Below are 21,964 nucleotides of genomic sequence, written 5' to 3' on the forward strand. Positions count from 1 at the left end.
ACATAAAAGCGCGAGGCCGAAAAACGTCATTGTTCGCGTTGCACTTCAATGACGATAGTGGTAAAATAACGGAAATAATAATAATTGGTATAATATACCCGCGAGCACTGCACGCGACCAGTGATACCACTGATCGATATGATATTTTTAGATATTATGTAGCGTTGAGCTATGAGTGAGGTTATACAGTGTTCTAGTATATTATAATATTATTATTTTTTTACTATAAAACCTGATACAGATTTAAAAAATAATGATATACATGACGGTACATTTGTAAAATTTGCAAGAGGAGGTGTACTACTTATTGTATAAAACGTATTCAAATCGGTAAGACGGTACCTACCTAACTATAAACAGAATGATTCATTGATCATAATTAAGGAAAAATATTTTAGAAAATATACAAGGCTTATTTAAATGTTTACAATTTTATGAAAAGTAGGTATTTAAAGTCATAGTATTATATAAACCAACACAATAATAATAAGTTCTTAACCGATAAAAATAAAAATAAATTTAAAAAGAATTGTATTTTTTTTAAATATGGTTCACGATAAATGTTGTTTATTATTTTCATACAATATATAATAATATGCGTTTTAAACGTGGAAGTGCGGTTGCCACGAGCGACAAACAAAATTCGCTGTATGAGCATCACTCATCGAAGATAAAAAGGCAAGTGACTTATTCGTTTTCGGTGGCCGTGCCATCCCTTAAACGTCGACCATGGAAACGATCAAAGCCAGTCAGACGTGTTACTTGGAGAAGCACAGGATATACGAAATGTTTAGGGTACGTACATAATACACATATACGGATCAGGCGTGTGTTCAATAAGACATTTCAAAAACAACCTTTCATTAAAACCATTTATTGAAGATGTGTAGACGAACTTATAATATCACAATCAAAAACTCGTACTAACATTTATTATGATTTTTCAATCAGTAAACATTTTCACACGCAATTTCGTTAGTTCAAAAATTCTTCGTGTATTTGTAAGTCGACATGTCTTATAAGTACAAATGTACAATTGTTTTTTAAATAATTTTTGATCTCTCATAGTCGGTTTATTCATTGATCATACTTGCTTACTTGTTTTTTTCCCATGAATAATATTTTTTTGGGCTGGATACCCAATGTAATGTTTCTGACCGATTTATAGTAAGTTTTTCGTTGTCATGGTTACTTTTTAACAGGAACATACCCTCGTAGAGGAAAAATATGAGTAGAGTGATATGTGTTTTTTTTATTTAATAATCGTTGTCGCTGTTTTTAACGGTTTAAAATAGTCCTTCCCATGCTATAGTCCTAGACTATTTATATACTAGCGTATTATAGGGTCAGACAAATAACATTTATATCAACGAAATTTTTTTGTTCATTTATAGAACATGGTCAAGGCTCTCGTCATGACCCAACCCCCGGACCCTTTACAGTTCATCGAGTGGTATTTGAAATGCCGGCGTCACGTGGACGTACCGAAAATCCTGTTGGTAGCTCCTCCCGATCACAGGTTGGATACAGGTATATACCGCTTGTGAAATATTTTCCCTTACGGCTTACGCTCACTGATCGTCCATCGGGGAAGAGTCGGGGTAGAGCTTATATGCAGTTTATTGTGATCCGAAATCTTGTGCAAACATTAACTACCATATACTCACCGATTTTGTTTAGACAAAGTGAAAGTTGCACTCAACATAGCCAAAAGCACCGGAGTGGTAACCATCGATCGGCGGAACGTATTGCGCAGACACCGGAAAAATCGAGTTCGTACACATACGAGATATTGAATTTATACGCCATATTATAATGTATTATTTACCCACCACGATATCTTTGTATACGCATTCCTATTATATTTTTTATTCACATGAGTGTTCCGTGTAGGTATATTTTATGCAAAGTACTTGTTAAAATTAGAAAATACGGATATTATTGTTGTAAGTGTGTATAGGTACTGCATATGCATAGGAAAAAAACCTTAAAAAATGAAACATAGAACACAAATGTTTTCATATTTCTTTTACATAATATTTTGAAAAACAGTATCAAAATAAAATGAAAAAGTATATTAATATACAAAAACGTACTATTATCTGCAGAACTTCATAAATAATGATGATAATAATATGCTAGCTATGAAAAAAAAATATCGAATTGAAAAAAAAATGTATTTTATATTTGAACACAGTTTATGAAGTTTTAAAACTACCTAGTTTACCTTATCTAAAACGTTTTGATTTAAATGTCATACAAATAAGATAAAAAATAAGTTATTTTAATATCGTTATTATAATAATTGTGTTCAGAATTTAGCAATAGTTTATTTTTATTTAAAACTTATTATACTCAAGGTACAATAACCCACGTGGTCAAAAAATATTTGAAATTTAAAAACTTTGGTGCGTACGATATTAATGTTTCGAACGTTCAAAAACCTTGTTTGTTATATAAACTCACACCTTTAATATATTATTAGTTGTTATAATGATAAAATTATGGCATGTACATCGTTCAAGTGTGATTTAGAAAGACGATGATAACGGATGTGATTATACGGATTTTACGGAAGTGTTGATAGAGTACATGAGAGCGAAAGGGGCCTCCGTAAAAGGATGGATACTGTTAGGTAATATAATACGAATAAGTCTTAAAATCTCGTCGTAATATTCGAGGTGTTGTATATTTTTTGTGTTTAAAGGTATCCCAAACAGTAAAAAAGAAGCAGACATGATGATAAGTCTTGGTATTCTACCGACACACACAATCGTGCTGAACGAAACTGCAGGTAAGAAGATCGTGAATTTCACAATTTTAAACCATTTAAGATGGAATAATATTATTAAATCGGTATACTGTCAGCTGCGTATTATTCTATATAATTGTTATTATTAATATTATTATCATGATTATTTTTATGTTTAAAATTAAGTGCAATTTTAATTTTCAGCTTTATGCGATAATCGGACAACAATTAATAAGTTCAATCAGAATTATAAAAACCTAAAATTTGAAATCAAAATGAAATTTCGGTCCACCTTAAAAGTTAGTTAATCATATCAATATAATAAATAATATATACCACTTATGCACCTTGATATAATATAGCGTGTTGAGTTAAAAAAGTTGATGAACCTTGTGCGAAAACGCTTACTTATATTTTTTTTTCCAATAACAGTATTAGCTACATGTTAAATTTTTTTTTAATCTCGAAGAACTTTCTACTTACCACAGTACTATTTAGTTACAAAGTATTCTTGTTTTTTATCATATATATATACTATGAAAACAAAAGGTATTAAAATACTCATAGCAATAGTATTAAAAGTAATTTTAATTCTAGGTGGTAAAACGTATTATTCATCTTATCTTCATGTCAAAGTGGTACGCTTTACACACTAATCAAATCTCTACCCATTTCAATATTACATACCTATAATACCGATATTTTTCATTGATTTGGGTAGGAAATCAATGTGGAGGGTAAATCTATCGACGAGATTACAGAATTATGTCTGGATCAAATAGTATGCCAAAAACCGTCAGACGTTCCGTTTGTGCCTAGAGTGGCAATTATCAGTCCTTTAGGATCGGGACGTTTCATCATCGCCAGTGCTCTATCCCACAGATTCAATTTAGTCAACGGTAGGTGTTTGAGAGTGGGTGGGAAAAAAACATAAATTTATCAGACAACTTCCCCAACACCCATATTATGATGTTAAATAATTAATTTAAAAATAATTATATATATGATGTGTCATATACAACTGTTATCATACATCTCGTGCGGCGTGCAGTGGATTTTGATCAAATGTTGGAACAAAAAGTTATCACCAGTGACAGAAAAATCGCAGAAGAAACGGCATATACGTGGTTAAAAGTGTGTATAATATTTACATAACGTAACGCCTGTCCAGCGAGAGAAAAAGTCGACTCTGTGCATCCCCCCTTCAAGTAGTCATCAATACCTCTTATGACTGGGTGATGATCAGAAGAATCGGTTTTTGGTAAGTCTGTGGTGTGTTCTCTCGCCGGACAAAGTATACGTAAACTTAAAAAAAATTAATGATATACTATTTTATGAAGTCACTTCTTTTGTTTTAGGAAAAACTAACTGAAGAGGATTGTATGGAAAATGGTTACATTATCAGAGGTTTTCCGCGTACAAGAGCCGATTTCGAATGGTTGGATTCAACCGAAATGGCTCCCAATCGGTAGGTGTATTATATTTAATAGAGTGATTGTTTTAACAACAGATGAAAATATGTTGAGAGTTAATCATTGTGTTAAAAAAAAAAACTATTGAAGGGGGAGGGGCTAAAATTATCCAAAATAAATATAACCATATAGGTATCAGAATGGGCTTCAAAGAAAAGTATGTATTATTTATTTCAGTATGACAAAGTAGTCGATAAACCCAAATTTAATAGGTTTAATAACAAATTCATTTATACCATATTATTATTTACATAAAATATAATTTATTTGGCTTTAACAAAATTGTGGACTGTTCAAACGTTTTCTTTAATCCACAGAGTAATTTTTTGGGCTATCAGTTTCCCGGAATTATACTGTCGTTTCAAGAATAGGTGCTTGGTCAAAAACACCGGAACTATTATGACCCTAGACCGAGCGCTCGACGAGCTGAAAGCGGGTACGCTGAAATTCGAACACTTGAGTCGGTATCCTTTAAATTCTGGAAAATTTCTATGCGAGTTCAAAACGTATTGCGAACGTTTAAAAGTGAGTCTAAGTTATCGATCTGTTTCCGTCGAGTTTGGACGTAGCCTGACATCGTTTCTGCTCGCTTATCGCGTATTTTATTCTTATCTTATTACTGTTGTTCGAAGTCGTTCGTGCTCGCAAACGTTCTTTTTGTTACTATTTTTGATATTTTAAAATGATCTGTTCAATTTGTAATGATGAAATTTCCACTGGAGAACATATAAAATGCAAATTATGTAATGAATACTTACATTTTGTATGTGCGGGATTCAGAGAGTCTGTTTTTAAGAAAACATCGGAGATATCGAAAAAAGCATGGGTATGCAGCTCTTGTAAACTTAAGGATAAGTATTCACCAAAACTTCTGGCTCAAAATGTCGTAAAAAATAACGATGTAAAAAATAACGTTTCCACATTCTCAAACGACACAATAGAAGCCTTAGTAAAGTCTGTTGAATTTATGAGCGAACAATTTGATATTTTTAAAAACCAAGTTAAAGAAATTTTTTCCTCTTTAAAACAAATTCAATCAGAAAATAAATTGATTAAGGATCAAAACATTAAATTATCCGAAGAAGTTTTACAACTTAACAAAAGAATAAACTCACTGGAACAAAGGTCCATTGAAAATAATGTTGAACTTGTTGGTGTCCCAGAATCCTCTGATGAATCGTGTGTTGATATCGTTAAAAAAATTGCTTCATACCTAAACGTTGAAATTGTAGTCCACAACGCATACAGAGTATTCTCAGGTAAAAATAAAAATCCTAGAAAAATTGTTGCCAGCATTAATTCCAAAGAATCTAGACATCAACTTCTAACTCAATCAAAAAAAAATGAAATTCAAGGCTAATCAACTTCACCAGGACTGGGAAAACAACTACATTTACATTAATGAACAAATGACACAAGTTAACAGAAATCTCTTTTACAAGGCGAAAAATGTTGCACGAGAGGTTGGTTTTAAATTTATATGGTTTAAAAATTCGAAAATTTTTGCAAAAAGAGATGAAACGTCTAACGTTTTTATTATTGATGACAATAATTCATTATCTAAAATAGTTTAGTAAAGGTTGTTCGTCATAATAATTTACTTACCTACTTTCATTTTTTTTTTTTTTTTTTTATAATTTTTCTTTCTTTTTTCTTTTCTCTTATTTACTTTAAACTACAAACATGGATATTCTTAATTCGGTTAATCCATATTTAAACTATAAAACTAAATACTATGAATCCATTTCGGAATATTTTAACGAATTAAACCTGTCCAAAAAAGATTTTCTTAATGTAATATGTGTTAATATAAGAAGCGCTAATGCAAATTTCGATCATTTACTTTTATCTTTTGAAAATGATGTAATGTTCAAATATTTAGATATGATTATATTAACTGAAACTTGGCATGATACGAATAACTGTAACTTTAATATAAATGGTTTTCAATTATATCACTCTAAAGTTAAGAGAAACCAGAATGATGGTATTATTATATTTATTAAGGATAATTTCTCTGTTGATTTTAAAGAATACGGCTGTAATGAATGTAATATTGTTAACCTAGCGTTATCTGATATGTCATGCAACGAACGATTTAATATTTTATGTATATATAGGTCCCCGTCCTCGAATAGTGATGAATTTCTGACCTGTCTATCTAACATCATAAAAACTGATAAATCTTTGAATGACCGTACACTTATTATCGGAGATACGAACACTAATATAATTGGCACTGATAATATAGATAATGAATATCTAGACTTGTTATCGTCATATGGGTTTCACTCTTTTGTAAACATTTATACGAGACTCCCTACTTCCCATACTCACACATGTATTGATCACGTATTTGTTAAATCAAATGACGATAATATACTAAACAATATTCAAGCAGGCGTACTGCAAATGTATATCACAGATCACTGCCCAGTTATAACATCGGTCCCTCTACTGAAATATAAAAGTCATAATGACAATAATTATAAAAATATTGTAGATTATAATTTAGTGAAGAGTAAATTAAAAAATGAAACATGGACCTCAGTTAATGATCACGATATCAATAAATCGGTAAAAAAATTTTATGACATAATCTTAAATACTATAGGCTCCTGTACAAATAAAAAAATTTTTCACTCTAAAAACAAAAGAATCAAAGAATGGATGACAGCAGGTCTACTTCGCTCCACTCGTAGAAAAAACGAACTCTCTATCAAAGTTAAAAAACATCCACTAAATCAATCCCTAGTAACTTATTATAAATCCTATAGAAACAAACTCAACTCTTTAATTAAAATAGCAAAAATAAATTTTTATAAAAATAAATTCATTTCAGTTTCAAAAAATCCAAAAGCTACTTGGAAATTAATTAATGAAATAACTGGTAAAAAGTTGACAAACAATGATAATATTAAATTGATAAAAGTAAATGAAGAACAAATAAACTGTAGATCTGAGCCAATCAAAGCATGTAATGCCTTTAATAAGTTTTTCTCTGAGGTGGGTCTCAATTTGAGTAAAACATTTAATACAGTAAATATGGAAGTACCAGTACCTCTTGATAAGAACTTTGATAATATTTTTACCAAAGATGTGGATAAAAAAGAGGTCCTTCATTTGTTTAATTCACAAAAAGAGGAGACCGCTGCAGGATTTGATAAAATATCAGTAAAGCTTATTAAAAGAATTTTACCTCTTATAATTGACCCATTAATTACTATTTATAATAAAAGTCTAAAAGAAGGTATTTTTCCCACTCAGTTTAAAGTAGCAATCGTTAAACCCATTTTTAAAAAAGGTGATAGACAATCTTTGGGAAATTATAGACCCATTTCAATAATCAGTATTTTTGCTAAAGTCTTGGAAAAAATAGTAAAAAATAGACTTGTTACATTTTTAGAAGAAAATAACCTGTTATCTAAAAATCAATTTGGCTTTAGAAAAGGTCTAGGAACTATTGATGCACTTTATAATGTATCAAAATATATCTATAATGCACTTGACAACAATCAAAAAGTTATAGCTGTTTTTTTGGATTTTGCTAAAGCCTTCGATACTGTCGACCATACTCAACTATTAATTGCTTTGCCAGGTTATGGTATTGCCAATGAAAGTCTAAAATGGTTTACAAGCTATCTAAAAAGTAGAGTTCAATATGTTTCACTAAATGACTATATGAGTGATGAATCTTATATAAACTGTGGTGTACCACAAGGCAGTGTGCTTGGTCCAGTATTGTTTATTATGTATATTGACAGTTTATGTAACATGAAAATTAATGGATCTATTGTTACCTATGCCGACGATACCTGTTTACTATTTACTGATGCTACATGGGATCTGGTGTACAATAAAGCAGAAACAGAATTAAATAAATTCATTCACTACCTATATTTAAAAAAGATTTCTGTCAATTATGATAAAACTGTTTTTATTGCGTTTTCTATTTATAATTGTACTCAATTTTCAAAACAGGAACTAATAATTTATAATGATAGTCATAAAACTAGCGGTTCAAACGACCTTAAAATTAAGAGGGTAACAAAGGTCAGATACTTAGGATTAATGCTAGACTGCAATTTTAGATGGAATATCCATGTACAAAATATTAATATGCGCCTACGAACTGTCATATATAAGTTATATTGTCTGAATAAAACTCTCTCCTCAGATACCATGAAAATTGTTTACTTGTCACTCTATCAATCTATCTTACAATATGGTATAACTATATGGGGTGGTGCCTCTGGAAAAACGTTAAAACCGATAATATCTCTACAGAATAGAGCTGTTCGTATCTCTCTAAATAAAGCAGATCGAGTTGGTTCTTCTAATGAAAATTACAAAGAACTGGGTGTACTTCCTCTAAATCTGTTATATAAAAAATATTCTATATCTTTTACTTTAAAAAATCATTCTAAATTCGATCCGTTAATAAATAAACGTGAAACTTTAAAATACAATCTAAATGTCAGTTATTCAAATAAATGTATTGGTCAGAAATTTGTAGACTATTTAGGGCCAACTTATTTCAATTACCTAGAAATTAATGTCAAAAGGTATCTTAGATTAAGTAATAATATTAATATAAATAAATATTTAACTAATGTTTTTATAAATAATTTGTAAATTCAAGTATCTGGTTTATAACTTCTTCTTTATTGTTTTTTTATTGTTTATTTTTGTCATATTTTTAAATACTAAATTGTATATGCTATATTTTAATCTCTAAGGAAATTACTTTGTAATAACTCGCTACCTTCAACTCAAGCTACGCTTAAAGAAGGTAGCTAAACCATTTTTTTTTTTAAAATGATTATTTAGTATACTAATTGTACTAGTATTTCTATTATATTTAATAAATGGTTTTACTTAAAAAAAAAAAAAAAAAAAAAAAAATCAATATAATAATGTATATTTAACGACGTCTTGGTTGTATTGTATGCGAATGTAGTGATTGTGTCTCAATCTCACCATATGTTTCTGCATATTAAACAATATAATTAGTAATGTTATAATATTATGATGATCATCAGGACTCTGAATAAATGCATAAAAAATGTTTAATTAAACTTAATTTACTGCATTTAAAGTGGATATAAGCAATATAAATATTGTCGAAATCTCAACAAATAAGGAAAAATGTAGAAAAAGGTACAAATAGACTCAATATCTGTACATTACTAGGTTTGTGTAAAACGATCATTTTGGCCGAACTGAATAATTATTTCTCGGCTTAATAACAAAAAAAAAACAACCCGAAAACGTACTTTGCTCAAAAAAACGATAATGTGAAATCGCTTCCCCCCTCGATGATGATCGTAATAATATTGTTATATCTCGTCGATTGTTTATAAAAACAATCCACTATGCTGCAGGAGATGCTCTATTATTGCGGAGACACCTGTTCGATCATCCCTTTTGGAGAGTCAATGTGTGACAAGATGTCGACGTGCGTCGTATCTGCGAGTCCTGCAGCGGCTGGCCCGAGGCCTCGCAACCACATGCCGAGCCGGCTGACCACGAGGCTAGCCGAACGGATGTTTCTGACCACGGAACACGATAACGTCTGTCTCGATGCCTGCTTGTCCGAGTCCGCTAGGGATCTACTGAACTCCCTCGATCGGGACGCAAAACAGCTGGACGACAATAGCGGTTTCAACCAGACAGATTAAATCGCCTGCGCGAAATAATTAACGTTTTAAACCCACCCGAATGTTACGATAGGTACCTGTAATATGCAGCTCAGACGCAGGAATAATCGATCGCCGAAGCCAGATATTATTGTGTTTTTGTCGTTATTTAATTATAAAAAAATTATACAGGCATTTCAATGTTGTAATGTCGTCGAAATAACGTTACCTGCCGATTTCGTTTGGTACTTTGACGCCGTACGGCGACGGCTCCGAACCGTTTCCGACGAAAAAATATGCATCCGGCCCCAAGCCGTCGTAGTGTAAATTTGGTATGTAGAATGTTCGTGCGTCCAAAATACTGATGTTGCCCGATCGCAAGTTGTGAGCGTAACGTTTGAACTCAGGTAAGATCCGTGGTTTGGGTGGGTCAAGAGTGACCGGTATGAACACCTCGCCGAAGTTTACCTGTAAGGAGAAATTAAACCTGTTAAAGACAATGTACCGTATGTCAGATAACAATCAGATACGACGTATCACAAAAACATGATTTGGAGGGAAAATAAGAATTTTAATGGTTATAAGTTTATAACACAGAATCGATAAAACTTCATCTATTCTGTGGTTATAACCTAAATTAAGCGAAAGGAGATTCTATATATTATCAGAACAATGAAAAGTTGTTCATTGATACTAAGATACTCCTATATAGTATTTTATATTTTTTTAAGAGCAAAATCGGGTTATACAGCTAAAAATGGATGTTTTATTTTATTCGAAGTTAATAGATTCAAAAACCATAGTATCACTTTTAATAAAAGTTATATCCTTCCTTGAGACTTTTAGGCTGTTTATATTTTATTTGTTCAACCCATTTGTTATGACTTTACGAGTAACTAAAATGTAGCTCACACATGAATTTTTTTTCAGCTCACGGAAAAAGAATATATTTTTTTTTTGTTAAGAGAACCCGCATGTTTTACCCCAGCCTTACAAACGCATAACAATCAAATTGTACGTTTTGAATAATTTATTTAACTCTGTTATGTTTGATCTTAAAACGAATTGGCTATTATCAAATTTAGAAGTGAGAATATTATCAGGACGATGACATAATATTTGTTTTATATTTAAATTTTGAAGTGATTTATTAGCATTTTAAAATAGTAAATTATTTCTAAGTTTCATAATAGATCAAGACACTTAAAGATAAACATTGAATTATTCAGAATGTACAATTTGTTTTTGTTAACTATGGGTTCGTAGGGCGGAGACACTGGCGTTTAAATGTATATATTTGGCGTTGGTTATATTATATTATATTACTATCATAATTAGTAGAATTATGGAAAAACATTTTTTTATAAAAATATTTATAAAAAAACAAATCTGACACGAGCAACGATAGAGCCGATAGAGGGACAGCTATATTTTATACATTTTGATACTTGATTGAAATTTAGATTGAACGTTCTTATGTGTTCAATTTATTTTAGTTTTGAAAGTTAAAATAGCAATAATATTGAATAGCTCAACAATTTCAAAGCATTATATTTTACAAAGTTATTTAGTCAGTTTTCGATTATACTCTATACACAGAATCACGTATGTGAATGGTAAATGTATATATTTGAACCGTGTCTTGAAATGGTATTGATGATTATGATTTAATACCTACTTAACATAATTTAAGTTATGATTCAAACTGCATGTCTATGTTGCAATTGCTGTAATAGTGCATATTATGTTTTTCCATGACACAATTTCTAACCTACCCGTTAAAAATCGTAATTAATATTGTTAGTTGTATATTTCTTAATGTGGTTCGACAATAAGTATATTTCTGAGCGTATGCGATTTCGAACATGATTGGCGCCCACTCAGTTAAATATAATGCACACGATACAATACAAATGAATTTGTCGCAGTAGGTAATGGTCAAAATATTTAAAAGAGTTTACTCCCCGACTGCCACGACTTCCTAAAGATGTCAACTGCGGTAAGACTATATGCGACATGAGATCTTTTACATTATTTATGACATTGGATTAGCCGACTATAGGTATCATAAATGTTTTCTATCAGTTTACTCTGTACAATGCTCGTCACTTTAACGTAAGATTGATTATAGGAGTTCTTTATATACATGTGTACTAAACAATGTCTATAATAAATGGTTCACTGTATTCTATAATAATACTATCATATATCAAATCGACTGCAAAAATCCAAATGAAATAATTTTAAATAACTAAACGTACGGCCTTATGTGCTGGCATATAGTAGCCACGAATTTTGTTATGCTCATGCTATTATAAAGGAAAAGTAAACTTAAAACTAATAGTTCTTTTTCAAAGTATTACTCCTAAATTTAGGTGGCTATGCCAGGGGCGTCATTTCAACTTTTCAAAGGATAGGGCAACTGATTAAATTTGCCGACTTCATAATATTTAAAAAATTATGGTTATCTATATATATGTATGGACGATAGACCATCAACAATATATTTTTTTCGGAACAAAAAATGTAAGGGTTAATGAATAATGATGTCATGATGATAAACAAATAACATGAAACGTTTCAATTTACCCAATTAAATAATAACATTAAAGATAGTAAAACGTTAATTTATTTACTTATCCTATAAGTTACCTATCAAGTATCATCAGGTTTAATGGAATAATAATATTAATCATATTAAATAAATACTTAAAATTTTATTATTTGTACATTTAAAACTTTGATGAAATTATAATACCAGTTAAAACTAATAATACTAGTTAATTATTAGATCGTGGAAGTCGGCAACGGCTATCGATGTTATAAACACAAACAATTTGTTGTATACTTATTTTTAGAATTTTTCTAGATATTCCATAGAAGTATTTCGCGTAATAACGATTGTCATAAAGTTGAGGAGGAGCCAGTGTTTCCCAACATATTAATAACCGTGAATGTGTATTTAAAAGAGAATATTAGAATAATATCTGATTTCTGAGTATAAAATAGTACCTAAATACAAATTTAGTACTTACCGATTTTAGCATTTGATCATCGGACAAAGAATTGCCGACTTTTAAAAAAAATTTAGAGTGGGGCATTTGCCATAGTCTGCCCCCCCCCCCCAAATGACGCCCCTGGGCTATGCTAAACTGAAAGTAAATCGGTCCAAAAAAATGTCAACCTTAGAAAAAAGAAACGCTCCCAACTAACAATAAACAATAAACCTATACTAATTAAAAATAAAACCACATATTTAGGAATTCACCTAGGCAAAAAATTCACATGGACCAATGGACCAATCATACCAAAAATAAGTTTAAAAAATTCCAATACATTCATATATCTTCTCCACCTACTACTACCTTACGCAATGAACTTAAAAAATACAATTTGTACCTATGTATAAATCAATCATAGCCCCCTTCCAATTAACACGTTAAGAGGCTACAAACTAGCAACCAGAAACTTCACACGATTCCACTTCAAACTTGACTCCAACCAAAATCTCCTAATGACGTGCATCATGGTGCATATCATCTATGACCATCTCCGATAATTTACCGAGAATACTCAACCGGAAATGGCCAAGCGACGCTCTCAAATTCTAATGCAACAAATAACAATGCAAATCTATACATAAAAAAAACTTCCTAAAAACACACGTTTAAAGTGGTGCTGTTGACGTATAGTTACCCTACTCAAGTCTCACGACCATCAAGCCAAATATAAAAAATTATGCACTGATGTCACATTTACTTATTGCGCTCACTTTTTGTATGTATTGCAAATAAAGTTTTAATAAAATAAAATAATAACTGAACTGAATTTAAAAACAGTGTTTTTCGCATACCGCGGTACGTTAAAACTGTATAAGGTTATAACTTATAATAACATAATAATTATTAAGATTCAAAGTTGAATCTGTTAATAATCTATAGTCTCTTTGGTACCTACCAAACTCATAATCATTGAATTATTATTATCGGCCGTGACCCAATGTATTATACTATTATATATTATTATATTATAATAGTATATATAGGCATTACGTTTAATCGGTCCCACGAAATCTCAATGTACTGGCTAAATTAACTTTATTTTTTAACAAAACGTATTGAAACGCTTTTTTTATTTTCGAATTTTAATATATGAGTATTGCACGCTTCATAACTCGGCGCCGTTTAACAGTTGTAAGCTTTGTAACGAATGTGTAGAGTGTGAATATAAAATTACATTCATTTTTTTTCTTGTACACGGAGATGTTTAATATTATATGTAAGACATAATATTTATTAGTCTGACGTGATACTTTTTTTTTTGAACCCTCTTCTGTTATCTTATCGTAACAGCAAAACGACGAAGAAAAAAAACCGTCGGAACACTGATGCGAACTTGATGCCTCTTTGTCGGTATATATTCCACATGAAATCCAGACCATACGCCGCGGTGTTGTGTACATTTTACTGAACAGTTTAAAGATCGAAAAATTAGTTTTTTAATTTTCACTTTTACAGACTACCCATATAACTATTATACCTACCTACTAAATTCCCGTTCTATTTTAGTTTCGGGCACTGACCGTTATTGTAGCCCCGCCAACTCGTATACCGCTACCTCGGGGAAGTTTGTATACAAAGTAAAGTTTCCTATATATAAGTTCATATTCGGCCAAAGATTTGGCCTCTAAGTCTATATGTATAGTTGACTGTACAGGCATATTATTAAACTATAGTTGACTGCCGTGGAGCTTTTGAGAATAAGCTATTGTCATTTTGCTATCAGCTGCGGTAGTGGAGTTCCTTTCTACCGTAATACTTCTGTAAAAGACGCTTCACACAATAAGGAAGCACGTTTCATTAGTATCTACGCAGTTTATTGTCTTTATACCCTTTGTCCCTTTGATTCGTTAAACCGAAAACCCATGTTCCGGAGTAGAGGCGTTTACGTAGGTGTAGTGTCAATGACGATCGCCTTGACGTCTTGTTGAATTTTTAAGCCTTAAGAGTGATGTCGAATAAAAAATAATAGAACGATAATTATTGATATAACTGGCTGGATAAACTAAGCCCAGTCGCTGTTAACCTTCAGTAGATCGCGCGGGTTCAGAGTACCTATTCCGTCACTCGGGGTAAAAAATGATTAAGCATGTAATATATTTTTCTTTTACATTTACCAATTTTCAATTTTTAAATTCAAATTTAAATTTAAAATAAACAAAATATAACATATAAATAAAATAAGATACAAACTTTTTTAAGTTTAATTTTTAAAATTTTTATTAAATATCTAATGACATATTACTATACATATACATGGAAACTAAATAAAATAGGGCTCGGATTTTAGAGGAAATGTTCATCTTTATATATTTATTTAAGATAGAAATCTAATTATTATACATAAATTCGTTTCACGTCAATCTGATTCCAAATAAACGAATTTATTTTTGCTTTTTTATTGCTTTTTTTCAGTTACTCTAACTGTGGAATTTTCATGTCTGTTATTCTATAAGAATAAAAAAAATTTTTATTTACATAATAAGAAATGTGAAAACCCGCAATAATGACCGTGGCCGTGCCATTAGTGTGAAACGACCTTAAACGTATAGATTATCGATCTACAGATAGCTTTTGGTTCGATAGCTTATCGGCTATTGCATATAGTCTGTAGAACTTACGCTCAGTACTCGTATAACATCGATATCGACCAGTTCAAAATGTAAGTCTTATAGTTCTTTATAGTGTTGTAATGTATTAAAATGCCAAGAGTTAAAACAAATGCATTTTTAAAAAAATTAGTGTTTGAATTTGGTGAAGAATTTTTTCAAACAGATGGATCGATTTAATATTGCAAACTTAGTGAAGCAAAAGTGTCACATGACAAAAAATATAATATACAACAGGAGAGAAAAACACGTTCAAGCTGTTAAAAGACACGAAAATGAAAAGTCTGCATTGCTTCAACCATTTTTACAACAGTTTAATAGTCAGTCAGATTTTAATGCCGATTTACGTTCAACATTGGTAGCAGCAAATATTCCAATGAATATACTACATAATAAACATTTTCGCGAATTTTGAACAAAATATTGCAAAAAAACTATTCCTGACGAGTCGACATTACGTAAAGGATATTTTTTTATTCATGCTATGAAAATACACTGGCAAAAATTCGTAACACACATTAACAGATCAAAAAATATGGGTGTCTATTAATGAGACTACGGACTCGGTGCAAATGTAATAGTGGGCACATTACAAACACAAAATCCAAGTAATGTGTTCGTTATATTCACACAGAATACTTGGATAAAGTTAATCATATAGTACAATATTCCAACTATTCGATAAAGCTATGCATATTTTGTTGGGAAATGGTGTAAAACATAACGATGTTTTGCTATTTGTCGCAGATGCGGCACCATATATGAAAAATGCTGGTGATTATATAAAAGCGCTTTACCCGAACTCATGCATGTAACTTGCTTGGCACATGCATTACACAGTGTTTGCGAAGAAGTACGTGCACACTACCAAGATGTAGATCAGTCGATTGGAGGAATGAAAAAAACGTTTTTAAAATGTCCCAAACGTTCAGCAGTTTTTGATGAGAAATGCCCAGAATTGCCAAATCCGCCAGGACCAATATCGACCAGATGGGGTACATGGATCAAAGCTGTCCAGTATTATTGCAAACATTTTAATGAATAAAAAAGTGTAATTGAAGACTTCGAAGAACAATCTCGATGTGTTAAAGTAGTGAAACAACTATTTCAAAATGCATCACTTCGATCAAATATTGTGTATATTTCAACCAACTTTAGATTTTTACCAGATATTATTACAACATTAGAGGGAAAAGATAACTTTTAACAAAGTATTTAAACAATTTAACATCATAATACTATAAATCACATGTATAATTTTAGGCGAATCGTTAACAACATGTATAAATATTGTCTTAGATGCAGAAAAGAAATTAAATGAAGCTAATGGAGATATTGCAAATGCAATTTCGGATAAACTAATTCGTGGTCTTCGCAAAAACAAAGGCTGGAAACAATTACTGGACATTAATACTAAACAATGTGGTGTTTCATCAAACGAAATTAACTATCTTGGGTTTGATTTAAACGAAACCTCTTGCATGAAGTGTACACCGATCACCTCAGTCGATATAGAGCGTTCGTTTTCTATGTATAAAAACATCCTCTTAGATAATAAAGCCAGTTTAACTTCTGAAAATCTTGCCAAATACATTGTAGTAAATTCTTTTTTTAATTAAAATTAATTTTTCAATTTTTTTATTCAGTTTATAAAATTATAACTTACTAATTCATATTATTTTTTAGTCGTGCTTTTTTTTGAGAATGAATATGCTTCATTTTTGCATTTTTCAAACAATTTTGTGCTTTTTTCGTTATTTATTATGCTTTAAAATCCGAGCCCTACTAATGACATATTACTATATAAATAGAAACTAAATAAAATCCCATAATTTTCACACACCAGCCAAAATAATATTAAAACATAATTTAAAACTAGTGGTGTGATTGTATATTTACCTCGTGCAACCTACGCTGATGGTTAGGTTGTAACGCGATGCGGAGTTGTCGCGGGTTGTTAAACTATTATTTTTAATATTATGATTATTATTTTTCTATATTAATTAATATATAATATTATACTCGTGTTGTTCTTAGAATTTTAAATACCCGAACGTACAAAGACATTTTAATCATGACGTTTGATATTAGTTTTAGATTATTCTGCCAATTTAACGTCTCTCGGAATCACAAAATGTAAAACATAATTTAGCTTGTAAAATATATTATAATAATATGTGTTAACGAGAAATTGTTTCAATTAACCTACATATTGTGAGGAATCGACAAATCACCGTCTCACTGTATCCGAAATAGTTTTCTATTTAAACCAATTAATATAGATGTTTTGGGCAAAAAAATTCAAAACATTCACAAAATATTATTAGTATAAATTCTCACATTTTACTATTTTAGTCTTTGTTTCTAGTACGTTAAAATGAGAAATTTGTTTAGTTGTTATGATTACGTCGTGCGAAATGAACCGCCCAGGCGATTTTCAAAATAGCAAAATACTCAAGGTACATATTATCGGTAATGTGAACTATAAACGAGGTGCGTCGTGCCACAAATATCTGTCCAGACGATGCGGAATTTATTTTTCAATTGTAAATATTTAAAAAAATAATTTAAATATCAAAATATTCGTATTTATTACGAAGACATTTGTACAGCTGATGTACTCTCGTCGAGTATTCACGTAACTAAGCTGCAGTTGCACACATGTTAATACTAATATTATTATATTACTGCTCGAAGCTTGAGCCGAAATCGGGGATAACGAGGACTTTTATCACGGCTGAAAAATTAACCGGCTTCTGAACTGATTAAACATAATACTTTATAAGAGAAAAGACTACCCTGCGAGTAATCGGATTACATTTTATTTTTTCCCTTGGTATTTTATGAAACACTCATGTACCCACGTCCCGTGACGTATAAGTACGTACTCACTACTCACACTTAAACGTGCACCGTAGTTATTATTTTCTTCGGTAAGAATTTTTTCGTATTTTTTCCCCTCGTCGAGCGAACACAAAAGAGGTATAAAATATCTAAAATAGATGGCGCAACGTGCAATCCATCGCCGTATGGCAGTGGTGGAGGTGGTTGTGGTGGTTGCGGTGATGATGGTGACGGTAGTGGTGTTGATGAGGGGTGAAAAATTAGACGGAGTTTAAAAACGTCACGGGACTAGCGACTGCGATAATAATAATAATAATAATAAGCGGATGGGGCGATGAATAGCTCTCGGAGACGACTGTTGTAAGTACATAAAATATATCTCTATCGCAGCGGGCCCGGGCCGATCGACCTCAGTGCTCTGCAGCAGTCCTTTCTACAACAAGCGGAACCCACACTATGACCTCACACGTCCGAACACCCATCTTTCACCCTCGAAAGCGGTCTTTCGCCTTTTGGCCTTTACTGTTCGCCGCATATACATACTATCTTTGTCGGGGGAAACGAGCCGGCTCGAGAAAATCGTATATTATCCTACAATAATGATAGACGATAGTAGGTAATAGTATAAAAATATAATACAACTACCTACTGGAATATGCCCAAAAAGCAATAGAAGTTCTAAGGCGATTTTCAAGAGTCGTTGATTAAGTGTAATATTATTCTTGTGAACACGTTTCCTTAGGACAAATTAAGGTAAAACCTTAACCGCCTAAGGTAAAAAATTACTTGAATTTTTAACTTTAAAGGTGGTTTCTGGAAAGAAGTTGGATCTACTTAGTATTTGTGGAATAAAAAATTACGGAGATTCAATAATATTTACATTAATTGTAAATTAAAAAACCTTGTACATAATTAAATACTATATGTTCCTTAATGGTTATTGAGGATAAACATTAAACAACTTTAATTGTTTGATAATTTGTATAAACATTTTGATAATAATTTTCGAAAATATCCTCCAAGTATCATTGAAGACGATTATGTAATTTTTTTACTGTGGCAATTGCTTTTTCCGAGAACAGGATTTGCGTCATATAAATGTGGTGTGTGTATGTGAAGAAGTTTCCCAATAATATTGTTCATAATATTATGTATGTCCAATGTCCATATGGATCTGAAATTGGACACAGACTGTTATTCGTATAATTATTACTGAAAATTTCGTTTTTGAAATGTCCTGGAAAAACTGCATCACTGAAACATGACGACCTTCCGGGAAATCCTGTGGGAGACCACTATAGAGTAAGGGTACGATTGCCGCCGGCCAAGAAAACTTTATTCATTATTTTACAACATATTTCAATATTACTACTATCGCTAGATATCTAAATTTCACCATTTTTTTTCTGTTGGTTTATTGTGAAGGCATAGTATATTTTTTAATACAACTCACTCTATATTTCTGTGTATTTCAGCTTTATTTTATAGTTGTATATGTGATTTAGTACTGTTTACCATAGGATTGCAACAATATGGGTAATTATGAATTTATAATATTCTTAAAATTCTATATATTTACTAAAATATGAATAAATAAACGGAACCAGAAAGAAATTGTTGATAATAGGAATACATTTTTAATTTTTTTGTGAATTGTGTTATTATATTTATTTATACATTTTAAAATATGTAAATTTACTCCAATTTTAAAAATAACAGTGTAAAAAGGATTATTCTGAAAGTTGTTTATAAGAAAATATTGTTATCTTGGCCATATCGAGGACTTTTATTAGTATTATTATGAAGCAAGTTAAAATTGTTTTAAAATTTACAAAAAAAAATACAGTTTTAAATGCTCATGAATATCTCCTCAGTTGAAACCAAAAATATAAATAAAAGCCTCCGAAACACCCTATACATATAATAGTCTTACATTTTAAACAATTTTTTATAATAAGTCGATTCACTCAAATTTTAATAATAACAGAGTAAAATGGATTGTTGTGAAAGTAAACTTTGTTATGTAATATGTTACACACATGGGTGTGGGAAATCACAACTCTTAAATCTAATAAATTATTCCCTAATCAGTTATTAATTTTAAAAATTCATCGTAATGATCTGTATAGAGATCTGGTTTGATAAAGACTACTAATTTAGAGTGTTCGGATTAGATACATATTTTTTTATCTAAATAAAGATAAAGATGATGCAACTCAAATGTATCTAAACAGAGATAAAAGGTGACTAAACTCATATACATACAGATAAAAATAAAGATTTGTAATTCTTACAGGTACCCAATTAAGTTTAAAATTAGGGTGACTGATAGAAGCTAAGATAAAAGTTCTACTTTTTGAGATTTCTAGTTCAAAAATATAATCAAACCGTTTTTCAAAACTTACAATAATTAATAAAGATAATGGTCTAAAATATTGTAAATGAGTAGCTTGAATCAACTTTAGTTTCAGTGCAATTATTGTTTGAGCTACATAACCTAAGAAAATTGATCTTTCCCATTGTAATATATCGAGGGATAATGCTAAAGGTTCCATTACTGAACAGTATTCTTTAAGAAATGTCCATTCAACACTTTTTAATTTATTTATTTTAAGTTCATCAACCCACATAACAGCTTTTCTTTATTAAATAAAATCGTTTTAACCGTATAGAAAACATTGTATTCAATTTTGTTATGATGGGTACTGGAAACTTATAATTGCATACAGAGTGATCCAACAAGTATGCTCACCCCCTTTTTTTTCTAAAATGATGAAGTTTTTCAAAAACTGATTTTTTGAATCTTCAAATATACTCAAAGAAAATATTTTCATATTCTTAAGATTTTTTGTGCCACTTAGGGAGTGTCCTGTGGCGATACGAACACTTGTTTTAAAATTCGAACGAGTGGTTTCCTAGTTATTTGAAAATTTATACTAAGGATAAAAGTCCATAATAAGTGTATGCTTATACAGTTCTACACATGGAATAAGAAAAATAACTAAATAAATCAAGAAGGATTTTACTTGCTATTTACCCTAAGTGTTTGACTAAATAAATATAAAATGACGTATTGTTTTATATTATGTGTATAGACTATAGACAACAATGTATACTGTATAAGCATATCTTTCTTCCCTATTATAAACTATATTATCCTTTAGCACAAAATGTGTAATAACTAGAAAACTTCTCATTCGAATTTTGATTTCAATACATCAAAATTTTCAAAAAAATAATCCGCCAAATAATTTATAGTAAAAAAGTGGGGCTCCCATTTGAAAAACAAAAGTTTGTATCGCCGCAGGACACTCCTTAAGTAGTACAAAAAATCTCAAGAATATGAAAATATGGTCTTTGAGTATATTTAAAGATTCCAAAAATCAGATTATGAAAAACTTCATCATCTTAGAAAAAAAAGGAGTGAGCATACTTGTTGGATCACCCTGTCTATCAGAAATCTTGTCAGATACGACAGAACTTCTACTTATAATATTCCAAAATGACTGGACTGTAACTTTTCATATACAGATTTTGATATTTTTTTGATATTATAAATCTGAAATTTTACTTATTTCAGAAGTGGCAA

At 30.7% G+C, this 21,964-nt stretch overlaps 2 protein-coding genes across 8 annotated transcripts in view; one reads left to right on the top strand and one right to left on the bottom strand.

Moving 5' to 3' along the window:
• LOC111039458 (protein Skeletor, isoforms B/C) overlaps positions 1-21,964 on the bottom strand; it is a 100,846-nt gene that overhangs the window by 10,600 nt on the left and 68,282 nt on the right. For all 4 annotated transcript variants that reach the window (XM_022322990.1, XM_022322991.1, XM_022322992.1 and 1 more), the window contains exon 6: positions 10,093-10,331. In XM_022322990.1, the coding sequence (XP_022178682.1) occupies positions 10,093-10,331 (239 nt within the window). The remainder of the gene's footprint in view (positions 1-10,092; positions 10,332-21,964) is intronic.
• LOC111039459 (adenylate kinase 8-like) lies at positions 521-10,076 on the top strand. Of its 4 annotated transcripts, none has more exons than XM_022322997.1 (11): positions 521-795; positions 1,395-1,530; positions 1,681-1,772; positions 2,536-2,635; positions 2,708-2,794; positions 2,957-3,051; positions 3,474-3,651; positions 3,804-3,886; positions 4,111-4,220; positions 4,542-4,749; positions 9,609-10,076. In XM_022322997.1, exons 1-11 carry the CDS (start codon positions 730-732, stop codon positions 9,903-9,905), a joined length of 1,452 nt encoding a protein of 483 aa, XP_022178689.1. In that variant the 5' UTR covers positions 521-729; the 3' UTR covers positions 9,906-10,076. The 4 variants fall into 4 exon arrangements, with proteins under 4 accessions (XP_022178689.1, XP_022178690.1, XP_022178687.1 ...); XM_022322998.1 differs by having other exon boundaries at positions 2,540-2,635; XM_022322995.1 differs by having other exon boundaries at positions 1,395-1,772; positions 2,540-2,635.

The sequence above is a fragment of the Myzus persicae genome, unplaced genomic scaffold (assembly GCF_001856785.1).
Source record: "Myzus persicae strain clone G006 unplaced genomic scaffold, MPER_G0061.0, whole genome shotgun sequence".
NCBI classification, from domain to species: Eukaryota; Metazoa; Arthropoda; class Insecta; order Hemiptera; family Aphididae; genus Myzus; species Myzus persicae.